Consider the following 24,678-nt stretch of genomic DNA (forward strand, 5'->3'; position numbering starts at 1 on the left):
TCGGTGCAATCTTATGTCAGGCATGGGTTTGACAGCTCTGAAAACTAGGGTTTGGTAATGTTAAGCAGTTGAGTAAGTTCTCAGAGTTTAGGGGGAAATAGGCAGAAGTTATTTAAAAAAATCCCCAAATCATTTGGAATAAATCATAAATACTTGACAGAAAATGCTGGCTATCTGAAGTCTATACATTTAAAAATCAATTGTATTTATTGTATGTTAGTTATACCCCATTAAGTTGATTTCTAAAATGCTTAGATAGGCAGTGAATTTTTTTTTATTTTTTGACAAACATTTGTTGAAGACCAAGTAGGTGTTGTGTTCCTGTTATGTTTAAGAGATGGTGCATACAAAGATAAGGCCCACAAAGATAAGAGAGAGAGAGAGCCCTTGCTCTCAAGTAGCTCTTTTTGTAGAAGGAGTAGATATTAATATGTGTAATTACAACTTATGTGATTGGTGTTATAATGTGGGATTTAGAAGCTAATATGGGAACTTCGGTAGAGTGAATTCCCTAGTTTTGTTCTTTTTCAAAATTGTATAGGCAGGGCGCCTGGGTGGCTCAGTTGGTTAAGCGACTGCCTTCAGCTCAGGTCATGATCCTGGAGTCCCGGGATCGAGTCCCGCATCGGGCTCCCTGCTCGGCAGGGAGTCTGCTTCTCCCTCTGACCCTCCTCCCTCTCATGCTCTCTGTCTCTCATTCTCTCTGTCTCAAATAATAAATGAAATCTTTAAAATAAATAAATAAATAAATAAAAAATTGTATAGGCAGTCCAAGTTGTTTGCATTTACATATAAGTTTTAGAATTACCTTACCCAATTTCTATCTCAAAAAAACTCTGCTGGATCTTTTATTGAAATTGTGTTGAATCAAAAGATTAATTAGGAGAGAATTGAAATCTTAATAGTACTGACTTTTCCAACCCATGAATACACTGTATCTTATTTATTTATTTATTATTATTTTTATTATGTTATGTTAATCACCATACATCATTAGTTTTTGATGTAGTGTTCCATGATTCATTGTTTGCGTATAACACCCAGTGCTCCATGCAGTACGTGCCCTCTTTAATACCCATCACCAGGCTAACCCATCCCCCCACAACCCTCCCCTCTAGAACCCTCAGTTTGTTTCTCAGAGTCCATAGTCTCTCATGGTTTGTCTCCCCCTCCAATTCCCCCCCTTCATTTTTCCCTTCCTGCTATCTTCTTCTTCTTCTTTTTTTTTTTAACATATAATGTATTATTTGTTTCAGAGGTACAGGTCTGTGATTCAACAGTCTTACACAATTCACAGTGCTCACCATAGCGCATACCCTCCCCAATGTCTATCACCCAGCCACCCCATCCCACCCACTACCACTCCCAACAACCCTCAGTTTCCTGAGATTAAGAATTCCTCATATCAGTGAGGTCATTTGATACATGTCTTTCTCTCATTGACTTATTTTGCTCAGCATAATACAGTGTATCTTCTCATACATGTAGATCTTTTTTCATTTCTCTCAGAAATATTTTATGGTTTTCATTGCACAGATACTATACCTCTTTTGAGATTCCATGTTTATTCATATCATTATTAATGGTATTATTTTCTTTTTTTTTTTAAAGATTTTATTTATTTATTTGAGAGAGAGAGAATGAGAGAGAGCACATGAGAGGGGGGAGGGTCAGAGGGAGAAGCAGACTCCCTGCCGAGCAGGGAGTCCGATGCGGGACTCGATCCTGGGACTCCAGGATCATGACCTGAGCCGAAGGCAGTCGCTTAACCAACTGAGCCACCCAGGCGCCCGGTATTATTTTCATAATTTCAACATTTAATTGTTGCTAGTCTATGGAAATAAAATTCATTATTGACTTTGTATCCTGTGACCTCACTAAATTGGTCATTTTTATTTGTTTATATTTGCTTTATGACCCAGAGTATGTTCAGTGTGCACCTGAAAAGAATTCACACTCAGTTGTGGTTGGGTGAAGTGTTATATAAATGTCAATTAGCTCAACTTGTTTGGTATTGTTTTTGAGGACTTCTGTATCCTTACTGATTTTTTGGGGGGGTAGGGATGGGTCTACTTGTTCTATCAGTCACTGAGTGAGGAATGTTGAAGTATACAAATATAAATATAGATTTGCTATATTTAATTTTATTTCTCTTAAGTTTGCTTTCATATTTTGAAGCTCTGTTATTACTAGCATATGCATTTAGGATTGTTATGTCTTCTTGATCAATTGACTCTTTAGCATTATGAAAGTTTGCTCTTTGTCTCTAGTTTTATTCCTTGTTCTGAAGTCCACTTTGTTGGACATTAATACGGTTGGTTACTCCAGCTTTCTTTTGATTATGGTCACCTAGCACATTTCCCCCCCATCTTTTTACTGCTAATCTATCTAAGTCTTTATATTTAAACGTTTGTGTATTTTTTTTTATTAAAGATTTTATTTATTTATTTGACACAGAGAGATATAGCGAGAGAGGGAACACAAGCAGGGGGAGTGGGAGAGGGAGAAGCAGGCTTCCCGCCAAGCAGGGACCCCGATGCGGGGCTCGATCCCAGGACCCTGGGATCATGACCTGAGCCGAAGGCAGACGCTTAACGACTGAGCCACCCAGGCGCCCCACGTTTGTGTATATTTTTTAAAAAAGATTTTATTTATTTTATTTTTATTTTCTAAATTTATTTATTTTTTTGTTTTGTTTTGTTTTGTTGTTGTTTTTTCTTTTACTATGTTATGTTAATCACCATACATTATACCCAAACAATGAATCATGGAACACTACATCAAAAACTAATGATGTAATGTATGGTAAACTTATTTATTTGAGAGAGAGAGAGAGAGAGAAAGCATGCATGTATGTGAGCTGGGGAGAGGAGTAGAGGAGGAGGGAGAGGGCCAAGCAAACTCTGCACTGAGCATGGAGCCCGTCATGGGCTTGATCCCAGGACCCTGATATGACCTGAGTGGAAACCGAGAGTTGGATGCTTAACTGACTGAGCCACCCAGATGCCCCCATTTTTTGTGTCTTTTTAAAAGACAGAATCTGCTGGGTCTTGCTTTTACCTAATCCCATCAGACAATCTTTGCCTTTTTTTTTTTTTTTTAAGATTTTATTTATTTATTTGACAGAGAGAGACACAGCCAGAGAGGGAACACAAGCAGAGGAAGTGGGAGAGGGAGAAGCAGGCCTCCCGCGGAGCGGGGAGCCGGATGCGGGGCTCGATCCCAGGACCCTGGGATCATGACCTGAGCCGAAGACAGACGCTTAATGACTGAGCCACCCAGGCGCCCCGACAATCTTTGCCTTTTAATTAAAAGTTTTTAGGTCATTTCTAATTAATGTAATTTTTTATGAGATTGGATTTAAACCCACCATGTTGCTGTTTGTTTTATGTTTATCCCTTAGTTCTTCTTTATTATCCCTTCCTGTTTTTATTTCATTTCCATTTTATCTCTGTTATTACATATTTACTATAAAAATATGTTAGCAATTGCTCTAGGGTTTGTAATATATATCTTTAATGTATCAAAATCTCTCTTCAAATAATACTATATCATTTCAAGTATGGTATAAAACTATACTTCCATGTCTTCCTCCCAACCTTTGTGCTATTGTTGACATACATTTTACTTGAACATATGCTGTAAATCTTAACAATACATTGTTTTACTTCAGCCATTTATCTTTTAAAGAGATTTAAACACTTTTTAAAATGTCTTTTAAATTTATCTTCATTTTTACCATTTGTGGCACTCTTCATTTCTTTGTGTAGATTCAGATTTCCATTTGTATCATATTTGTCCTCCTTGAAGAACTTCCTTTAACATTGCTTTTAGTACATGTCTGAAGGAAATGAATTATCTCAGCTTTCATTCATCTGAAAAAATCTTTACCATATTTTTGAAATATATTTTTGCTGCCTATAGAATATTAGATTGACTTTTTTTTTCTTTTAGAACTTTAGAGATGTCGTTCCATAGTGCTTTGGCTTGGTTAGTTTCTGCCAAGAATTTAATTTGTTGAACTCATCTTTGGTTTTCTGGTCCCCCACCCCACCCCCCGCCCCGGGTCCTAAGGATCTTGTTTTAGCTTTCCTTAGTGGCCGTGCTCCTTTGCCTGGGACTGTGAGCAGGAGGGTTCTCCGTGTCTCCCCCAGCCCTAGACTGCTGTTTCTTGTTACTTGTTGAAAACTCAGGAGCAGACAATTTTGTTTCTGCTTCTCCCCTAGAGGCATGAGATCTTTGCCTTGGCTGTAGAGTGGGACATCATTCTCTAGTGACTTATTTTTTTCAGTGTGTTTTCTGGTGTGTATTATATAACAGTACATTAACACATGTAAGTAATTTAGAAATTAATGTGTGTGTATAGGAGGTTTATATTCAACAGTTTTACTGATCAGAGTGTATAGTCAGAATTGTTTAGAGGCCACTGTTGTAGAGGGTCAGAACTTAAAACTGATAGATTTGAAGTAGAATTTGCTACTTGCTGTTTGATTTGAAGACAACATGATTCATATGGTTCACTTTATTGCAGTGAGTAACTTCATTTATAAATGGAGAATGTTTTACAGGACACATTTTATTTTAAAATAATTTTTAGATTTATATGCTTAAGAGGTAAAGCAGTTTTTATGAGCTCTTCTGAGTTTTAAACTCCTCTCTTTTTTGTAAATGAAAATTTCTTTATTGTTTTTAGGACTGTGAGGACGTGGGAAGTTGAAAATCCAAGGAAGCAAAGAAGTGTGTTTAAACCACGGACAATGCAGGGCAAAAAAGTAATTCCCACCACGTGCACATATAGTAGAGATGGAAACCTCATAGCAGCTGCCTGCCAGAATGGAAGCATACAGATCTGGGACCGAAATTTGACTGTAAGTCAAGACATTTAAGTCCGCTTTTCTTAGAAGAAAACCACCTTATAAAGACAAACATCATGTTAAAATATTATGAAGGTCAGTTTCCTGAGTTTAGCCCTAACTTAAACTTCAGTGTTAGTTGATAAAACATTGGGACATTTGCAGTAAACAGCATTTCAGCAACATTCCAGCTCAGTATTTTCCAATGCGTATTAGATTTTTTTTTTTTAAATAAAGTAGATCTTTTGGTATAAAATTTAAAAAGCATAGGGCAGTTTTATTATTTGGTGTCTCAGTGTACTTGATTTTGAAAGCAAAGGATTTGATAGTAGTGTAAAACAAGACTAAGCAGAGTACTAGAAAATATCCTTTAAAAGATTTAAGAAAACCATGAAATGTCTAGGATGGTCCATTAGTTGTTTTCCAGTTATTTTTGTAGTAATTTAAATAATATTTTGTTTTACCATTCCATGATGTTCCATTTGAGTAGGTTTCAGATTTTATTTTACAGTTTTAGGTCATTATTAGAATAAATAAATTTTTGAATTGGAAGGAATCACAGAATTCTATGTAAATAATTATGCAAAATAATGAATATGAAAGTCTTTGGCTAATTCTGAGAATTACCAATAAGCTTTAGAAAGGGTTTTGTTCTATGTAGAGATGGTATAACAAGACTTTTTGATAAGTGGAATGATTCTATATTACCAATGTTAAAATGAAAATCTACACTGTTATAATACTATTTGGTTATCTTTATTTTAATAAAAGATTCTGATAAATGATTAATTTAGTAAATTTGTTAGAATTTATTAAGTACCTCTGCTAGATGGCAGGCACTATTGTAGGCACTGGGAATACTGCAGATTATAAAAAAAGTCCTGCCATTTGGAGTTTATATTCTAGTTCTTTTTAAAAATTATAGAAATAATATTCTTTCAAATAAAATTGGCCATCAGACATTTACATTTTGAAAGGGACCCTAGGAGACATAGTTGTCTTTTTAGGCAGATGGGTTAAAATCATTTGTCTTGGAATAAGGTAAAAAATAATGATAGGGAAAAAAGAATCCATGTTGATAATGCTGGAAATATCTTTGGCATTTTCTGTTTGTCAGATCTTTTTATTTCTGTTTTCATTTCCATTGTAAACCCCATAAAGCTTCATAACAGCACAGAGATTTTAAAAATCCTTTGAATTGTAAACTGAGTTTTAACCAAGCAATAAATTTTTTAGTAACTGGCTTTCATCGTCTCTGGGTGCTGTTGGATTAAGCATAAAAACTCTGAGTCATGAAGTTTCCTTGTGTAGCTTTGATAGTGACGTGTTTTGTATAGTGCATATACGAAACACGTTCTTAGAACCCACATATTCTTATAAAGTTGAGTATAGTTTTTAAAGATTGGCTTTGCATATCTCCTAAAATAATGACTATCTTCTATTTCCATTTTTGTAAAAAATAAAGCTGTTTAAATGTCAATTTACCCCTCCCCCCAAAAAATCTTTTAAGCTCTTTTGCCTAATTATAGTCTTTGGTTCTGTTTTGTTAGAATTTAATAGTACATGAAGTTATAGCTTATTATACCACATCCTGTTTGTTATATTTATTCATATTTTTACATTTGCATGTAAATATAGTCAGCTAAAGACAAATCAGATTGAGAAGAAAAAGCTTGCAGGAAATACAGCTTGATTTAAGAACAGAATTTTACAAAATTTCTTAATTACTGCTTCAGCAATAATAAATTATCTGCAGGGATACACTAAAGCTGAGATAAAAAAGCCTAATAGCAGTAGTTTTTCCATGCAGTAGCGAGAGAATTACATGGTAAGTAGTAATTAACACATGTGTGTGTTTTGTGACAATTAAGTAAAACTATCATAAGTGCCCTACTTAAGCATAGAATTCTCATTAGAGAATTTAGCAAATTAAATGTAATATTTCTTTTTTAGAAGTAAGGTGTCTATTAGTGATAAATTCCTGTGTTCTTAAGACCTACCTCTACTCTAGAATTATGTTGGCCAGTATGGTAGCCACTAGCCACATTTGACTGTTAAAATTTACGATGAAAATTTCAGTTCCTTAGTCACATGGCACTTTTCAAGTACCAAATAGCCACATGTGTCTAGTTCTGTGCTCCTTACCGAACAGCACAGATAAAGAACATTCCCATCATTGCAGTGAGTTCTGTTGGAAAGTGCTGCTCAAGAGGAGTGTTTGTTTGCCCAACGTCCCTTTCAGTCATGTGATGATGGCCTGTCAATTTGAGAGAAGAGCTTTTCAGAGGAGCTGCTACAGGTCTGCATTGCCTCCTTGGTCCCTCAGCCCCCATTCACCAGCATATAGCTGAGCAGTGGCAAGAAAGCTAGTGTGTGGTTGGAGTAGGTGAGGGAGATGCAAAATGGTGGGAGGTGACATTGGAGAGGTAACAGCGTGCACCCTGACTCGGGTTCGATGTAGGCAGAAGTCCTCTCAGCCTGCAACATGCTTCCACATGTTCATATGGCTTTCCCTCCTCACATCTTTTAGTTGTTTGCTCACATTTTCTCTTCTCAGCAAGGTCTCCCTGACTTCACCCTACATTTAAAATTGCAGCCTTCTCCCCACCAGTGGCATTCTCTATCCTTCTTATTTTCTTCCATCATGCTGATCAGTATCTGACATACTCTACTATATATTTTACATACTGATTTATTGGCTATTTACCTCCAGTAGGATATTGGCTCCACAGGGAAAGGATTATTGTCTGTTTTGTTCCCTGCTCTATTCACAGAGCAAAGAACAATACCTGTTGTACTGCAGATCTTCAATAATGATTTGTTGAATGAATGAATGAATATATTCTGGAAAGGTAACAAAATAAGGTTGTCAGTTTATTTCTGGGAAGACATTTAAAAATAGCAACATAAAAAAACCCTTCTATTTATATGAAACCACAATGAAATAAGAGATAGAGAAGGGGTAGGGGAGAAATAGACTGAGGTAATTTTTGGTATATCCTTTTTTTTTTTTTAGATTTTATTTATTTATTTGACAGAGAGAGACACAGCGAGAGAGGGAACACAAGCAGGGGGAGTGGGAGAGGGAGAAGCAGGCTCCCCACCGAGCAGGGAGCCCGACACGGGGCTCGATCCCAGGACCTGGGATCATGACCTGAGCCGAAGGCAGACGCTTAATGACAGCCACCCAGGCACCCCTATTTTTGGTATATCCTTAATGATGTATAAATACACAATCTGTATTAACACAGGTAGATTTTTAAAAGCTATTTTCATGGCTCTCAAGTCTAATTTCTGCCTTTTAAAATATTCCAATGTTATATGGTCTCATGAATATCTTTTTTTTTTTTTTAAAGATTTTATTTATTTATTTGACAGAGAGAGACAGCGAGAGAGGAAATGCAAGCAGGGGGAGTGGGAGAGGGAGAAGCAGGCTTCCTGCTGAGCAGGGAGCCCGATGCGGGGCTCGATCCCAGGACCCTGGGAGCCAAAGACAGATGCTTAACAACTGAGCCACCTAGGTGCCCCTGAATATCTAATGACTTCTGTTTGTATAAAAACACATAGCAAATTCTTTGGACATATATTTTTTTTTTTCAAAGCAGTGTTGCTGTTCTTTAATATCTATTAAGATTCTACAATATGCTAGACCCTTTACTAAAAGAACATGCTGTATTTACTTGTATTGCAATCACTATTTATAAACTAAGATTTTGGCAGGAATCTGTCTCATATTTATTTATTTATTTTTGCCTTCCATAGACACAGGTGATGGGAAGGAATACTATTTGAAGTTGTTTTATTTGGCAGTAGCGTACTGTCAGCAGCAGCTTGACCTGCTCTCCACCTGACTGCCTCTTACTTCTCCTTTTGCCTGCATTCCCTGCCTAGATTCTGGGGCTGTGCCTTTTAGGAAAATGACCACATACTACAACCCCCTATCAGGAAAACTTCAAGCCTAAGAGATATTGCAGAGACATTTCTCCAGCTCAGTGGCTGATCAGTGCCCATACTATCAGCCATCCTAGAGAATGGTTGGTATGGATCAGAGAAGAGTTCAGGCAAGAACTAGTAATGACGTTGGGAGATAAGTTTCTGGACAAATGAAGCCCCTCAGTGTGTAAGAGAACAGGTGTAAAGGAGAGAGACTATGGGAAATAAAGTCACCAGTAGTAGCTTAGATCCAGTGCACTACAGATCTTTAAATGTCTCCAGTCACTGTCAGATAACCCATGTTAAGCTTAGGTTGATTTATGTCCTTTTTCACCTTTCCCTTTATTTGTGTGTATAAACATATATTAAAAGGTTTTGTTTTTATATAGGGAGAGAATTTGCAGTTTGCTTTTTGTACTTGTAAGTGAATAGGTAGAGCTCTAATTTATTTATTTAAATGGGATCATAATTTTACAGACGTGAAAGATACACTTCCCAAAAAATTTATTTTTATTGAAACTTCTTTGCTCTCATTATTCTCTCTCTACCCCATAATGCTTGTAAATTACCTGGTATGTATTTTTCTGTACTTTTCTCCGTATCTCTGTATCTCTAGCTAGCTAGCTAGCTAGGAACATTTCACCTGATATTTTGGAACACCTACCACCTCACTAAGAATGAGACAAAAGAATTTTAAACCCATTAAGTAGTTTGTAAAAAAGAGAACCATCTGTAAGATAATGTATAATCAGATGCTACCTTGTATAGTGCCCAGAATATGGAACAGTTAGGGAAGGCTTAGAGGGTCAAGGTAGGTAGTCAGAGTCAAGACCTCTGAGAGGTATGGAATTTAGATAACCAATGGGATCAGTTGGGATTACAGAGTAATAATGCTGTTATTTGACTAACCAACCTAACAAGGGCTATTCTGTGTCAAAGTAGTCACATTGAAAGGCTCTTTTGAGATTGTTACTGCTCAGAATGTTTTGAATCTTTTCTTTTAAAATCACCATCAAGCTAATTTCAGATAATGGCAAGTGCCACAAGGAAAATAAAGCAGAATAGAAAGAATGTTTTGTGGGAGGGGTGGCACTTGAGTCCCTGGGTACCTTTAAGTTGCTTAAAGTCTCGGGGCGCCTGGGTGGCTCAGCCGGTTAAGCGTCTGCCTTCGGCTCAGGTCATGATCCCAGGGTCCTGGGATCGAGCCCCGCATCGGGCTCCCTGCTCCACAGGAAGCCTGCTTCTCCCTCTCCCACTACCCCTGCTCGTGTTCCCTCTCTCGCTGTGTCTCTCTCTGTCAAATAAATAAATAAAATCTTTAAAAAAAAAAAAGTTGCTTAAAGTCTCACAGAAATCATTCCTCACTATTGGTCACTATCTGCTGTGCCTGTATTTTATGGAGTATTTTTGAGATTTAAAGATTTGCTTTTCGTGGTATTTTCTATTAAATTTCCATAATACAGCTTTGATCCTTCTTCTTTCACACGTCATGTAAACCAAGTTCAGGCCAAATTCTCATACTATTGGTTAGCTACATTCTGTAGTAATTTTTTTATGGATAGTTTTTTTTCTCCCCCTGCTTTTTGGACATTCTTATGAAGCTCTGATAGCCACTAAGGAAAAAAACACTATTTACTCGCATGGAGTATCAGAATTATCTCTAAGTACATATACTAACAGAGAGTATTAGTGAGAAGGATGAATTTTGTGAAGGAGGGTTCTTAATATCTACCTCATCTTTCTCATTTGTACAATTAGAACATTCCAGACTTCCCTTAAATAGAGTGTTAACCCGTTGATATTGCAGATTTTGGAGATTTTAAAAAGAATAATACTTTGAAATATTTTTAGCATATAGTATTTTGTCCTTATTTCCAATCTTGTTTTGTGACAAATTTGTCATTTGTTGTGCAGTTTTAATGTCCCATAACTTTGCTTTGGAAAACATTTCATTACACAGTTATTTATCATTTATTATCATCTACAAATGTGAATAAGTCAAATTTCATTGAAAAATTTCCCTTTGAAACTATTTCAGCCCAAAACAGTTGCTTTTAGTCTTGTGTTTTAATTTTTGTGACATACCGCTTTAGCTATCAACCTTGGGAATAATGCATGGAGAGCTTTTTGAGATTTGATTTCTCTGTACTCTTTGAGTGTCCTTTATCTTTCTCATAGTGATGTCATTAAAAGGCTTTCATGAGTTAAACATGACTTCCAGTGGCCAACACTGTGCTTGCAAGCAAGTCCAGGTTCATGCCCTCCTCCAGGTGTCTTCTCCCTTCTTTACATGAAGGTCGGTCATTTAACAGTGATTCAAAGCATTTAGCCAATATGAGTTCAAGTTAAAGCGGCAAGATATTGACTATATGGGGGAGCAAAGTACATTATAGAGGGGAAAATGGTATTATTAAGCAATTTATAAAGCAAATTGTTTAGAAAAAATTTTCTGGTATCTTCCTTTGAGAAAACATGCTGTTTCTCTGAAAAAAATATATAAAGAGCATTGTTAAAAATTCAAATATAGATTTTTTTCTCTTCATTAGGCCTAATACTGGGAGTCTAGAAAATATGGACAGCTAAATACCAATTGCATACTTCTATGGCACAGTTTGTAAATGACACCTGAGACATAAATCACATTATACATTACTCAGGGCTTTCTGTCTATCATTCCTGGGTTTCTTGAGTATTCTATATGTCATTTTCCTTATTCAGGAAATGAGGGCATGATCCCCATCTTGTCAGATTATTTTGAGGAACATGTTAGGTAATATATTAAAAGTACCCAGAATGGGACTTGCACATAACAGGTTCTCAATAGCTATTGGTCTTCTTCCTCCTTTTTCTCTTTAGCCCCTAGTCAGCTTACAGTTTTTGTAGACTGGTAAAGTTAGATCTCAGGATGCTATTGAACTCAGATTGTGAAAGTGTCATACGTTTCACAGATTTCTCGGTGACTAAAGGTGTGGCTTAGAAAGATGAGAATGTAGATCCCTGTTATAGCCATCATTCAGTGTATGAAAATACAGTCACCATCAATTAATGAGAATGTTATGTACCCACTGGTTAGTGTGCCTGAGTAGATGTATGAACTAAAATTACCTTTTTAAATAAACACTCAGGAGAAAACATGTGACATACAGATTGTTCTGTAGTGTTTTAAACACGCATATTTTTCGAAGTTTACTTTTCACAGAGGTATGTCACTGACTCACAGCACAAATAATCATCAAAACTGTGCAAAATTACTTGCAGGCCTTGAAGTTAAGTTCTAATTTGTCAATTATTTTAATGAAAGCTTTAAAGTTTTACTTATAATGCTTTTAGAAAATGTCGTATACTGTTGGAAACAACATTTTTTAAATGAGAAAATACTGGCTTTTGAAAAAGTTAGGTTACAAGATTTTCTTTCTTTCTTTTTTTTTTTTTTTTTTTAAAGATTTTATTTATTTGACAGAGAGAGAGAAAGCCAGAGAGGGAACACAAGCAGGGGGAGTGGGAGAGGGAGAAGCAGGCTTCCCGTGGAGCAGGGAGCCTGATGCGGGGCTTGATCCCAGGACCCCGGGATCATGACCTGAGCCGAAGGCAGACGCTTAACGACTGAGCCACCCAGGCGCCCCAGAAGATTTTCTTTTAAATATAAGTGATTATTGTCCTTGTTTTTTGAAGTCAGTAATAATAGAGCAATTGCATTTTAAGACTTGCAGTTAAACAGGAAAAATTAAACACATTCAGCTCTGCTCCCTCCTGACCCCACTAAAATGACAGAAAAAGCATTTTTAAAAGCATGGATGAAGAGCATTAGAGGGGAGATGACAGCAGAAAAGAGAACTCATGACACTTTTGGAAGCTGGAAACCAGATGCATGAATGGTAACTGACTTAGCCAACAAGAGAAAGTAGAAACCTCAGCATTGGCGGGAGCAGCCAGTAAACGACAAATGGACTTACCCTGCCGTTCCCTTCTCTGTCGTGTGCAACCATATCACCGTTCTTCCCTCTTCTTCCCTCACCCCTACAGAACGCTAAAGTATTACTTCTGGGTGTTAGAGACTATATTCCAGGTAAAGCTGAGATAAGGGGAACATCTTCATGTAGAGCTGTGTCCCCCCTCACCACCATTGTTACTATAATGGTAATTACTGAGTGCTTCCTGTGGGGTAGGTGGTATTTTAAACACTTTACATGATTTCATTTAATCCTTATCACATTCCTGTGATGCAAGTACTGTTACTATCATCACTTTGCAAATGAGGAAATAAGACACAAAGAGGTTGAGTTGCCTACCAGAGATTACAGTTAGTAAGTGGCAGAATTGAGATTTCATCCCAGGCAGTTGGTTCAAGAGCCTATACCAGGGGTCAGCAAACTATGGCCCATGTGCCAAATATAGCCCACCATCTGGTTTCCTATGGCCTGCAAGCTGAGAAGGGTTTTTACATTTTTAAGTGGTTGTATTGTTGTCTCATGGCTACTGTAAAAATGACCGCAAACTTAGTGTCTTAAAACAGCACAAATTTATTATCTTACACTTTAGTAGGTTAGAGGTCTTCCTCGACCAAAATTAAGGTAGTTAAGGGCTGTGTTCCTTTCTGGAGCCTTCAGGGGAACATCTGTCTTCTTGCCTTTTCCAGCTAGTAAGAGTCACCCACGTTCCTTGGCTCATGGCCCCTTTCCTCCATCTTCCAGGCCAGCAACAGTGAGTGGAGCCCTTTCACATCACAACATGGTGACCTTCTTTTCTGTTTCCCTCTTTCACTTTTAAAGACCCTTGTGATTACATTGGATTGACTCAATAATCTGGGATCACCTCCCTATTTTAAGATAAGTTTAGCAATATCAGTTCAGTCTGAAACCTTAATTCCCCTTTTGCATGTAAAATAACATATTCACAAATTTAAGGAATTAGGATGTGGAAATCTTTGGGGGGCATTGTTCTGCCTGCTTCAATGATACAACATTTAAAAAGTGAAAATATGACATATTTCATGACATATGAAAATTATGTGAATTCAGGTTTCATTGTCATAAAGATTTATCAGAGCAGCCTTGCTTATTCATTTTCATATTGTCTGTGGTTGTTTTTGCCTTACAGCAGCAGAGTTGCAACAGACTATAAGGCCCCAAAGCCTAAAATAGTTACTGTCTAGCCCTTTACAAGATTTTCACCCCTAACATAGAGTTTCTAATCAGCTTTTTAGTGCTTTACTCTTCTATATTAATGGACAGACGAGGGTTATCAGACATTTGAGGAAATCCTCTAATATGAAATACAGAGATTAAAGGAAACAGAATAACTCAGAAGGGAGAGAGAGACAATGTAGAAAACAGAAGAAAATTTTAAGAAAAAAAATCCTATAATATTCCAGAGAAAAAAGAGAAAATATGACAACCAAGAAACTAAAGCAGAATACTACAAAAATTTTTTGAACATTTAGAGTTCAAGCAAGAGCTCTTGGAAAGTAAATAGATGATACTAGGGGGGACATCCATAAGAGTGTTGAAAGATAGAGTCAAAGAAATCTCCTAGAAAGCAGAATAAAATACTGAGAATGATAGGCTTTTAAAAGGGTCAATTTTGATTTGAAAATTCTAGAAAAAGAAAATGTAGAGGAGGGAGGATGGAATTAGATAAGAAATAGTTACTCCTGCTCCCCCCCCCCCAAAAAAAGGTCAGAACTGAAAAAACAGAATTTTCCAGATAGGAAGGGCTCATCAAATACTCAGTACAGTGAATGAAAAAGAGTCCTATTAAGCTCTGCATCATGAACTTTCAGGGTTATAGAGAAGATCCTGAGAAATCTGAGAGAGAGAGAAAAATAGGAAACATGTAACTGAAGGATAATGGGCCATATAATTAAGGATGTTGGTAAGATAGTTGCTCAATGTGGGCTCTTGGGTCAATAGGGGCATAAACAAGGAGCAAGAGGGACTGGTAGATAGAAGGGAGGTGGAGAGATCACAGCATTGATTCCACAAAAGTTATTGAGCATGTTCTCTGGTCCAAGTACTATTCTAGGTGCTCGGCATATATCACAGTGAACAAAAACAGTGACCCGACCCCAGTTTGCTTTCAAACGCCCTGGAGAAGCTGGAAAATTGATATTTTGGGGATGCATCATAAGATATTGTGTAATCTTTTTGAGTGTTTTGAAGAATAAAATGTAAGACTTCCAAGCACCAAATTCAGCTTTTTCTCCTTTCTCCTCTTTTTTTCAGTCTGTCTTCTCCTTATTGACAGTATCCACTCTTTGAAACAACCTCTTCTCCTGCTAATTTCCCTTTTCTATAACCAGTGTCAATCTTACAAATTCTGTGTTTTAGTGGCCCTCACATCTGCCCCCTCAGTTTCACCTCCTTTGCCTTCATTCTCCTTGAGACTTGCATCATCTCCAACCTGGGTTTCTGGGTATCTTCACCCTTCTCTGTCCATCCACTCTGATATACCCAGTTCCAGTTTACATCCTATTAAATGCAGCACACACTGCTTCAGTGCTTACCACATACTGAATATAGTTCACATTTCCTCTGACTGACACCTACAGCCTTTCAGTTTATCTTTAAGCAGCCTTTGAATATCTCCCACGACTTTCTCCATAAATAGAAAAACTTTTTTTAAAAAATCAGACTTAATTATACTTTGTTCCCTCCTGATCATCCTGTCCTGCCTTGCTACCTTTCTCAAAACTGACCACTCTGCCCTGTGTGCTTCTCCTGCAAGCCCCCAACTGCTGGTGGCGGTTTCGTTCCTTGAAAATCAAATCAGGTGCTATTCCCTGTGTGCTGCTCTTGAACAGTGGACCAGAAGATGATTTATCCAGGAGTGTAAACCCTGTCAAATGTTTTTTAAGAAACAATCTTCCATTTTAAAATCTCATCATTTTAATAAGTGAAGAATGCTTTGCCTCAGTTTGGCCTACGGTGTTGGTGAATTTCCCCCAGAAATGTCCAGTTAGTGACCTAACATTACCTCAAGTAGTTGGATAGGGAAGGGGTGATTCAAATAGTGAGATGGTATAGGAATTTAGTGTCAGCCTGTCTCTTCAACCTCACCTGCCATTCTTCTTCGTCTTCTTTTTTTGTAAGATTGATTGATTGATTGATTGATTTTACTTATTTGAGAGAGAGAGAGAGTCTGTGTGTGCATGCCTGTGCAAACATGGGGAGGGGTAGAGGGAGAGGGAGAAAAGTAGACTCCCTGCAGAGTGGGGAGCCTGACATGAGGCTCGATCTCAGGACCCTGAGATCATGACCTGAACCGAAATCAAGTGTCATCAGAAGCTCAACCGACTGAACCATCCAGGTGCCCTATCTCACCCGCCATTCTTCTTTATGCTCATTAAACTCCAGACTAGCTGGCCTCTTTCCATTCCTCAAATACTAGTAGGCCTTGTCTGCCTCGGAGACTTTGTACTTGTTACCCTTGTGCTTGTAGGCCTTTGTCATAGTTTATTGCCTTGGCTGTGGCAGCTCACTTCTCATTCTGACCTCTGGCAAAATGTCATCTCAAAGAACCACAAAGCAGTGTAATAGTAGAGAATATGGGGAAAGAAGGCTAGTTCTAGAGCAAGGCTAGATTTCTGGCTAGAATAGTGCCCTTGTTTTCCCTGAACATTTATCTCTGTTCCATTGCCTAAAATATGTTATTGTCTTTATAACATTTACCACTGTGTAATTATTTTGTTTTATTTTTCATTTGTCTGCACATTCCTCCTAACCTAAGCTTCATAAGCTCAGGGACTTTTTGTCTTATTTGCTATTTTTCCATCCCTAAAAAGAGCATGACATATAGTATGTGCTCCCTGTAAATATTTGTCGAGTCAATGAATGGATGCTATCAGGTAGATCATCATAGGTTTTATCTTAAGGTGGTTTTTTTTTCAGTTATCATTATTCTTGTTTTTAAATTTTTGATTACTGTTAATTAAGCTTTTTTATTATCAAATAAATGTGTTGTTATAGGCCATTTGTTTTAGCCTTTAGTATGGAGTGATGCTTATTTGCGTCAGAAGTATTTTCAGTCACTTTTTTCTAATAGATTTTTAAAGTATATGATATAAATAATAGCTAATAATTACTGAACACTTTGTGCCAACCACTGTTCCAAGTACTTTATATATATGTTAATTCATGTGACCCTCAGAACCATACTATGAGGTACTACCATTAGCCACATATTTTAAATGAGAAAACTGAAACCCAGCAGAGGAAGGTTCAGCAGCTCGCTCGAGGCTGGTAAAATCATGGAGCCCTGCAGTCTGCACTAGAACCTGCACTCTTAATCACTGTGCTGCCATACCGTATGGTTCATGAATGAGTGATCCTTCCTGGTGGAAATGTTTTAAAACTAGATTTTGGTGATGGTTGCACAACTCTGCAAATTTACTAAAAATCATTGAATCATACACTGAAAATGGGTAAATTTTATGGTATTAAGTTATATTTTGATAAAGCTGTTTAAAAAGTGACTTATTAAAATGCATTATAATCTTTTCAAAACTGCATCTGCAGTAGAACTTTAAACCCTGAATTCCCTTGCCATGGAATAAAGGAAGAGATGAAGCAGGTAATCTGCCCTGTCTAAATTGGCTAAGGACAGGGACACTTGGGTGGCTCAGTTAGTTAAGCGTTTGCCTTCGGCTCAGGTCATGATTCCAGGGTCCTGAGATCGAGCCCTGCATCAGGCTACCTGCTCAGTGGAGAACCTGCTTCTCCCTCTGCTGCTCCCCTCTGCTTGTACTCTTTCTGTCTCTCTGACAAATAAATAAAATCTTAAAAAAAATAATAAATTGGCTAAGGATAAAAAAGTTTACAAGTCACTGTTACATGCTCTTTGGAGACAAGGGTTTTTTTCTTTCTTCTTTAACTTTGGACCCACTGGTATGGAAAACATATGTGGTAGGGATTTAATAAGTAGTTGCTGAATTAAATTTCAAGGGTTTAATTTACCTATACCCTCAATATTTAAATTTTATTCCAAAGTCCTTGCTTTCATATTCTAATTTTGCACAGTATGCTGAAAAAGGCAGAACTATGTACTGTCTTGATGCAGTATTAACATACAGAAAGAAAATATAACTGATGAAAATAATGTGTGAAAAATTCTTAGGTTTAGATAATCATATACTGATCAAAGTTGCCCAGGGAAGCCAGAAGAAAAATTAAAATTGAATTAAGATAAGTATTTTTCTTATAAAGATTATAAATATTCTTAAAACATTTTACCTTATAAGTAAAACTAGAAGAATTAGAATATTCTCCTAAATGTGGTAGGAGTAGAAACTTTATGAATACTTGTGGATGTGTATTGATCATTAGGACAGAAAAAAATAGAAATTGGGCAGCAGAAACCTCCAGTTGAAAATATGTGAATAAGAGGGGTGCCCGGGTATCTCTGTTGGTTAAATGTCTGACTTGGGCTCAGGTCATGATCTTGGGGTCCTGGGATGGAGATCTCGGGCTCCCTGCTTGGCAGGGAGTCTGCTTGTCCCTCTGCCTCCACCCTCCCCACCCCCACTCATGCGCTCCTGAGTGCTCTCTCTCTCTCAAATAAATAAATAAAATCTTTAAAAGAATATGTGAATAAGAGCTCCTGTTAAGGAATGGAGTCAAATGTATAAATATTGTAAGTAAGCAGTTAGTATAATCTTACATTTTCATTATACTGAATAAATAGACCACAGGGGCTATACAGATTCAAGAGAATGATAGTTTTTGTCACTATTTGGTGACTTGAATTTAGTCAAAATATTAAAGTGAAAGTAACTATGAAATATCTGTAAAGAAGTAAGACATTTTTATCTGCATGGCCTGTAATCATGATTAGAGACAGTTCTTTTGTAACTCTGTTTTCAGTTTCATTAGACATGTATCCAACACATAGCTCATGATTTCCTCTGAAAACCTGGTGCCAATCTTTGCTCTATGTAATGGTTCCCAAGGAAAGTTAATTTGGGCTATTTTTTTCTGATTATAAAAGTAATCTGTAGTTATTTGTAAAAATACCCAAAATAGAAAAGCATATGAAAAACATAAGTTATCTATAACTACTCCACCCAGAGATTAGCATTTCTAGATTCTTTTCTGTACTCACATGTAAGGTGTGTGAGCCCTGCATATGTGTTTGTTTCAGTGAATTGGGTTTTTTAGTAGCCCTAATAATTTAGCACCCCTCTTCCCAACATGAGTTCTAAATAAAGTAAGAAATAAGACTAATCACCAAAGCGTGATAGATGAAGGCCCAGAATACCCCTCTGCTACAGACGGTAGAGGAGGATAGCAGCCAGAAGTGCCTGCTAACTAACTCCCAGAATTGGACAGAATTGCCCACCCAAGTCCCATCCAGCAATGAACCTGGCTAGGCTTGCCGCAGGAAGACTTTGGGCATGGAAAAGTGGAGGAGAATTACTCCTTAAGGTCAGCTTGCCCCCAAGAAGGAAAAGGAAATCGCTAAGCCAAGCACTGTCAGTTAGTTTTTACCACAATCACAGGTCAGATTAATGTACTGCCTTCCTTCCTAGGGGGGTAGTGAATGAGGAGTGGGAAGAGGTTGGGGTGCGAGGCTTTGTCAAGGAGTTTGAATACTCCTCTAGGGTAACGGGAAGCCATTAGACGGATTCTAGAAGAATGATGCAATCCAAGTTGTATTCTTAAAAGAATCACTCTGGCCACTTTTTTTTTTTAATTGAAGTATAATTAACATACAGGGTTATATTAGTTTAGGTGTACAACATAATGATTCAACAGTTCTATACATTACTAAACACTCACCATGATAAGTGTAGTTACCATCTGTTGCCAAACAATGTTACTGACTGTATGCCCTATGCTGTACTTTTCATCTCTTGACAGTTGTTTATTTTATAACTGGAAGTTTGTACCTCTTAATCTCCTCCATCCATTTCACTCATTCTCCCCCATCCCCCGCCCCCTGCCCCGCACCTCCCCTCTGGCAATCCCTCGTGCCATTTTGCATGGAGAATAACTGTAAGGGGAGAAAGGTAGAATTAAGGTGACTGGGGGCTAGCTGTTGCAGATGTTCAGGTAATTTCCTGGACCAGGGTGGTAGTGGTAGAGGTAATGTTTGGATTTTGAAGATTTTTTTTTTGAAGCTAGATTGACAGATGGGTAAAATTTAATGTAAAGGTAATTTTTTCACAGTATTTTGAGTTATGCCTTTTTAAAGAGTTGTGTAATATGTGAAAAAGAAAACACAGGCCTAAAATAGTATCACTTAGGTTAAGGCCCCAAGTCAGTAAACCAACACTTAATACCTAACCCATCTCTAATTTTAACCCCCCCAGGTATGTAACCTTAAACTTGTCAACAAGAGAATTTTCTGGCCAGCACTAGGAAGATGACTGATAGACTCTTCCTATTACCCTTAGGAGGGCAACCTTGCCTGAAACAGTGGATTCTTTGCTAAGATTCTTTCCTTTCTTCTGCTCCCTCTCTATCTTTTTTTTTATTTTAAAGATTTTATTTATTGATTTGAGAGAGAGAATGAGATAGAGAGAGAGAGCATGAGAGGGGGGAGGGTCAGAGGGCGAAGCAGGCTCCCCGCTGAGCAGGGAGCCTGATGCGGGACTCGATCCCGGGACTCCAGGATCACAACCTGAGCCGAAGGCAGTGGCTTAACCAACTGAGCCACCCAGGTGCCCCATCCCTCTCTATCTTTAAAAACCCTTTCTTTTTTTCTATAGCCCTCTGGAGCTCCCTTCTACTTGCTGGAAGGGATGCTGCCCATTTCATGCATTGATTAATAAAGCCAATTAGATCTTTAAAGTTTGCCTGGTTGAATTTTTGTTATTTAACAACTGGTATAATAATAGAGAAGCTAATTTGAGAAATGATTCCATAGAACACATTTGATCATCCATGTTAATGCAAATGGTGGATATTTATCCTTTCTGATGGCTGAGTAATATTCCATCGTATATATGTACCACATCTTTATCCGTTCGTCTGTTGAAGGGCATCTTAGTTCCTTCCACAGTTTGGCTATTGTGAACATTGCTGCTATGAACATTGGGGTGCATGTGCCCCTTCTTTTCACTACATCTGTATCTTTGGGATCATTCCTTTTCATGCTTTCTGATTTTTTAATGGTAAGTAGGCTGTTTGGGGTTGAGAATTTGGATTACATGAAAATCTGTTTTGGTTTTATGTTATTTTAGCTAATTTTGAATAGTTTGTTTTACTTTTATGATTATCTTGTATCAATTGGCAGTGTGGAGTAAGTGCTCCCTAATTCATTCTTTCTTTCTTTCTTTCTTTCTTTCTTTCTTTCTTTCTTTCTTTCTTTCTTTCTTTCTTTCTTTCTTTCTTTCTTTCTTTTTTTAATTTTAATTTATTTTTAAATTTTATTTAAATTTTATTTTTTTTAAAGATTTTTTTTTATTCATTCGAGAGAGAGAGAGAGAGCACAAGCAGGGGGAGAGGTAGAAGCAGACTCCCCGCTGAGCAGGGAGCCCGACGCAGGGCTTGATCCCAGGACCTGGAGATCATGACCTGAGCTGAAGGCAGACGCTTAACCAACTGAGCCACCCAGGCGCCCCTCTTTTTTTTTTTTTTTTTTTAGAGAGAGAGAACGAGCGTGAGTAGGGGTGGAGGGAGCAGAAGAAGAGGAAGGGAGAGAATCTAAAGCAGGCTCCATGCCCAGTGTGGAGCCCTACACGGGGCTCAATCTCAGGACCCTGAGATCATGAACTGAGCTGAAATCAAGAGTCAGATACTTGACTGAGCACGCTCCAATAATCCCTAAATCTTAAAAAAAAAAAAAAAGTTTTTGCATCTTCTTTAGCATGAGTAAAGTCCTTTGCAGTTGTCTAGATAGGGCTGTTATGTCATTTAAAATGGTGGATCTCTACAGGATGACTATAGTCTCTAGAAAGCCTATATAAGGGATTCCTCTCTCTAGGAGAGATATTTCCTGAACTGTGTTTCTCAGCTTCAGGACAGCTGTGATTTACTTTGTAAGCTGAAGAGGCCAAACATTACTGTTTTAATCATTATAAACAACATAGTAAATGTTAAATGTTCGCTCAATAGAGCCACTAGTAGGGCTTTTATATACAGAAACTAATGTCTGAGCCAAAAATGTGAAAGGGTTCCCTGGGCTGTGTGCATTCTCTTTTAACCTACTCTTTGATTCATTGCAACTGGAGAAGAGATGCCACTAGTAATGATTTGAGCTGCAAAACTCTTGGTGTTACAGTGAACCTCCCTGTTCTGTGTTTGTTTTTTAATTTCCTTCCTCTAATTATACAAGCCATAATAATTTACCACATTTCATAAAACTCAGAAACTTATTTTTACATATGATACCCAAATTATAGAGCATTTCAAGATTCTGGTAAACCTCAACATTTCGGACTATTTAAAATATTTACCAGTTTTGTTCCTTATCAGAGTTTTTGTGTCTTTCAGCTCTCTTCTACAAAGTAATGTAAGGATCCAATCTTAATTCAGAAGTATTTTTAAAGTTATTGCCCCAATTTATTTGTAGTTAATTATATAAAGAATTATTCTCACAGCTGTCTGATAAGAAATTTTACTTTTTGCTGTAAAAGTTTTACTTTGGGTGGATAACGCTGATACTCATGGGATAGGTGGTGAAGTTACCAATTGCTGTGTATATCCTATAATAACCCTATTTTATTCTGAAAAACAGTTCTTATGCTCTCTCAGTCTGATCATATAACACAGAGAGAAAGGACTGACTTGTTTTGTAAAACTATTATTTTTTTTACTCACAGTAAATTATATTTTCACTGTGACTGACTATACAAGTGTCTTTGCACAGACTGACACACACCCACACATACATACACACACCAGTGCAGTGGAAATAGAAGTTTACCAAACCAGTTCCTGATCTTGCAATGTACAATGCACTCCCAATTTTTTCATTTCATTTGATTTCATTTTACTGATTATAATCTATTAAATTGATTTTATGAACCACCAATGAGTTAGAATTCAGAGTTTACAAAATACTTCTGAAGCATGTCCCAAATATAATTTGATCTTTACAGTGACCTTCTGGATATCGATCCTTTCAAAACATAGTTAAAACCTGCATTTAAAAAACAGAAGCTCTATGGAACTCCTGGGTGGCTCAGTCGGTTAAGCATCTGCCTTCAGCTCAGGTCATGATCCCAGGGTGCTGGGATCGAGTCCGCACTGGGCTCCTTGCTCAGCGGGGAACCTACTTCTCCTTCTGCCTGCTGCTCCCCCTGCTTGTGCTCTTTCTCTCTGACAAATAAATAAATAAAATCTTAAAACACACACACACACACACACGCACACACAGAAGCTCTGACTGATGATGAAGAAGAAATGGTTTGGGGCATTGAGTGACCAGAGGGCATCATGAACACAGCAGTCCCTTTGAATGGTAAGAGAGAGGAAGGGGAGCTGCAGAGATTTAGAACAGGAGGCAGATGGATGCAGTAGATGCTTTCCCTGCCTTGGGATGTTTGGCTAAACCCTTCAAGATATCTAGTGTATGCCACCAGAAATCACTAGTGGTTAGACTGTACTAGGTTGCTGGTATCTTGAAAAGCTACCAAAATTAGTTTGTCCAGGGCTCTACCTTTGAGATGCCTGTAGTTTACCCCCAGAAATCCCATCCATACTAATCTAGTCCAGTTTCACCAGTTAAGTGTGTTTCTCAAACTTCATTTGTTTACATACTACTCTCATAACGTTTCCCATCTCTCTACACCATCTTGTTATTTAATTTTAAAACATTGATTTACTTTAAAATTATAAGTACTTTCTAAATTGAGATAAAATGCATATAACAGTTAACCATTTTATTTTATTTTTCATTTTAAAATATGTAATTTAGTGGTATTTAGTGTGTTCTCAGTGTTGTGCAACCACCAGCTTTCTCTAGTTTCAAAACTTTTTCATCATGCCATAAAAACACCCAGTACCCATGAAGTAATCACTCCTCATTCTCCCTTCCTAAAGGGAACATTGTAACACCACCATAAGCAAAAAGCCAATGTTACTATTAATAGAACATAGCAATTATTAAAATTGCATTAAAAGTAAAACAATCATAAATACTCCCTAGATACTATTGTCAGCCAAGGCTCTGTGTCTGAGTTTTTTTCTGTATTAAAGAGATCATTAACAAGTGTTATGGAGGTAAAAAGACAAATTAGTGCTAAATCAAGACTTCTGCTTGGAATTGTAGGAGAATTTTAAAAACAGTTTTCTCATTATGAGATTCACTACCATTTAATGCTATTCCCTTGTACCATCTAAAATTTGTCTTGATATAGCTGAATTCATCCATCCCCCACCCCAGTCTTCTCATTCACTTCATTTTTAAAAGGGATTTTCTGTATTATTCCCAGAGTTTTCTATAACTGAAATTCAGAATGTGTTCTACCAAGTATGGTGATTGCAGTCTTCATCATTATCCTTGATCATATAAAATTAGGTATTTACCACATAGTGAATTAGATGCTTTGGGAGTTTTAAAGAAAAGACACAGATTCTACTCTAGAATGATATAAATCTTTGTTGTGAAAATCTATGCACAATTAATACTTAGAAAATAAAACTGATAATAGTAGACAAGTAGGTTGATTGTATTCTAAAAGTTCACTGGTTAAATTGGAACTTGTATATTTTTTTGTAGAAACAGTGTTAATATTAGCTATTATTGTGAATATTTTAGATTAGCCCAAAGGAGCTTATCTTTCTGTGCTCTTCTTTATGTTCCCCATAGGTAGGTCTGGTAGGACAAAAAGAGTACTTTGCCTCCCAAGCTTCAATTTATTCATCTCAATAGTAAACTTCATCTTCGTCTGGTTATACAGATCAAGCGCAATAACCTTTGTGAAAGTACAAAGCACCAGTACTACCTGGTC

General features: G+C 37.3%; 1 protein-coding gene across 2 annotated transcripts in view; it reads left to right on the forward strand.

Moving 5' to 3' along the window:
- Nucleotides 1-24,678, forward strand: part of LOC118006400 (WD repeat-containing protein 70) — a 296,166-nt gene that overhangs the window by 176,002 nt on the left and 95,486 nt on the right. For both annotated transcript variants that reach the window (XM_034999023.1, XM_034999025.1), the window contains one exon: nucleotides 4,694-4,868. In XM_034999023.1, the coding sequence (XP_034854914.1) occupies nucleotides 4,694-4,868 (175 nt within the window). The remainder of the gene's footprint in view (nucleotides 1-4,693; nucleotides 4,869-24,678) is intronic.

Source organism: Mirounga leonina, unplaced genomic scaffold (genome assembly GCF_011800145.1).
Source record: "Mirounga leonina isolate KUSES-001 unplaced genomic scaffold, KU_Mleo_1.0 Mir_96, whole genome shotgun sequence".
Lineage (NCBI taxonomy): Eukaryota > Metazoa > Chordata > Mammalia > Carnivora > Phocidae > Mirounga > Mirounga leonina.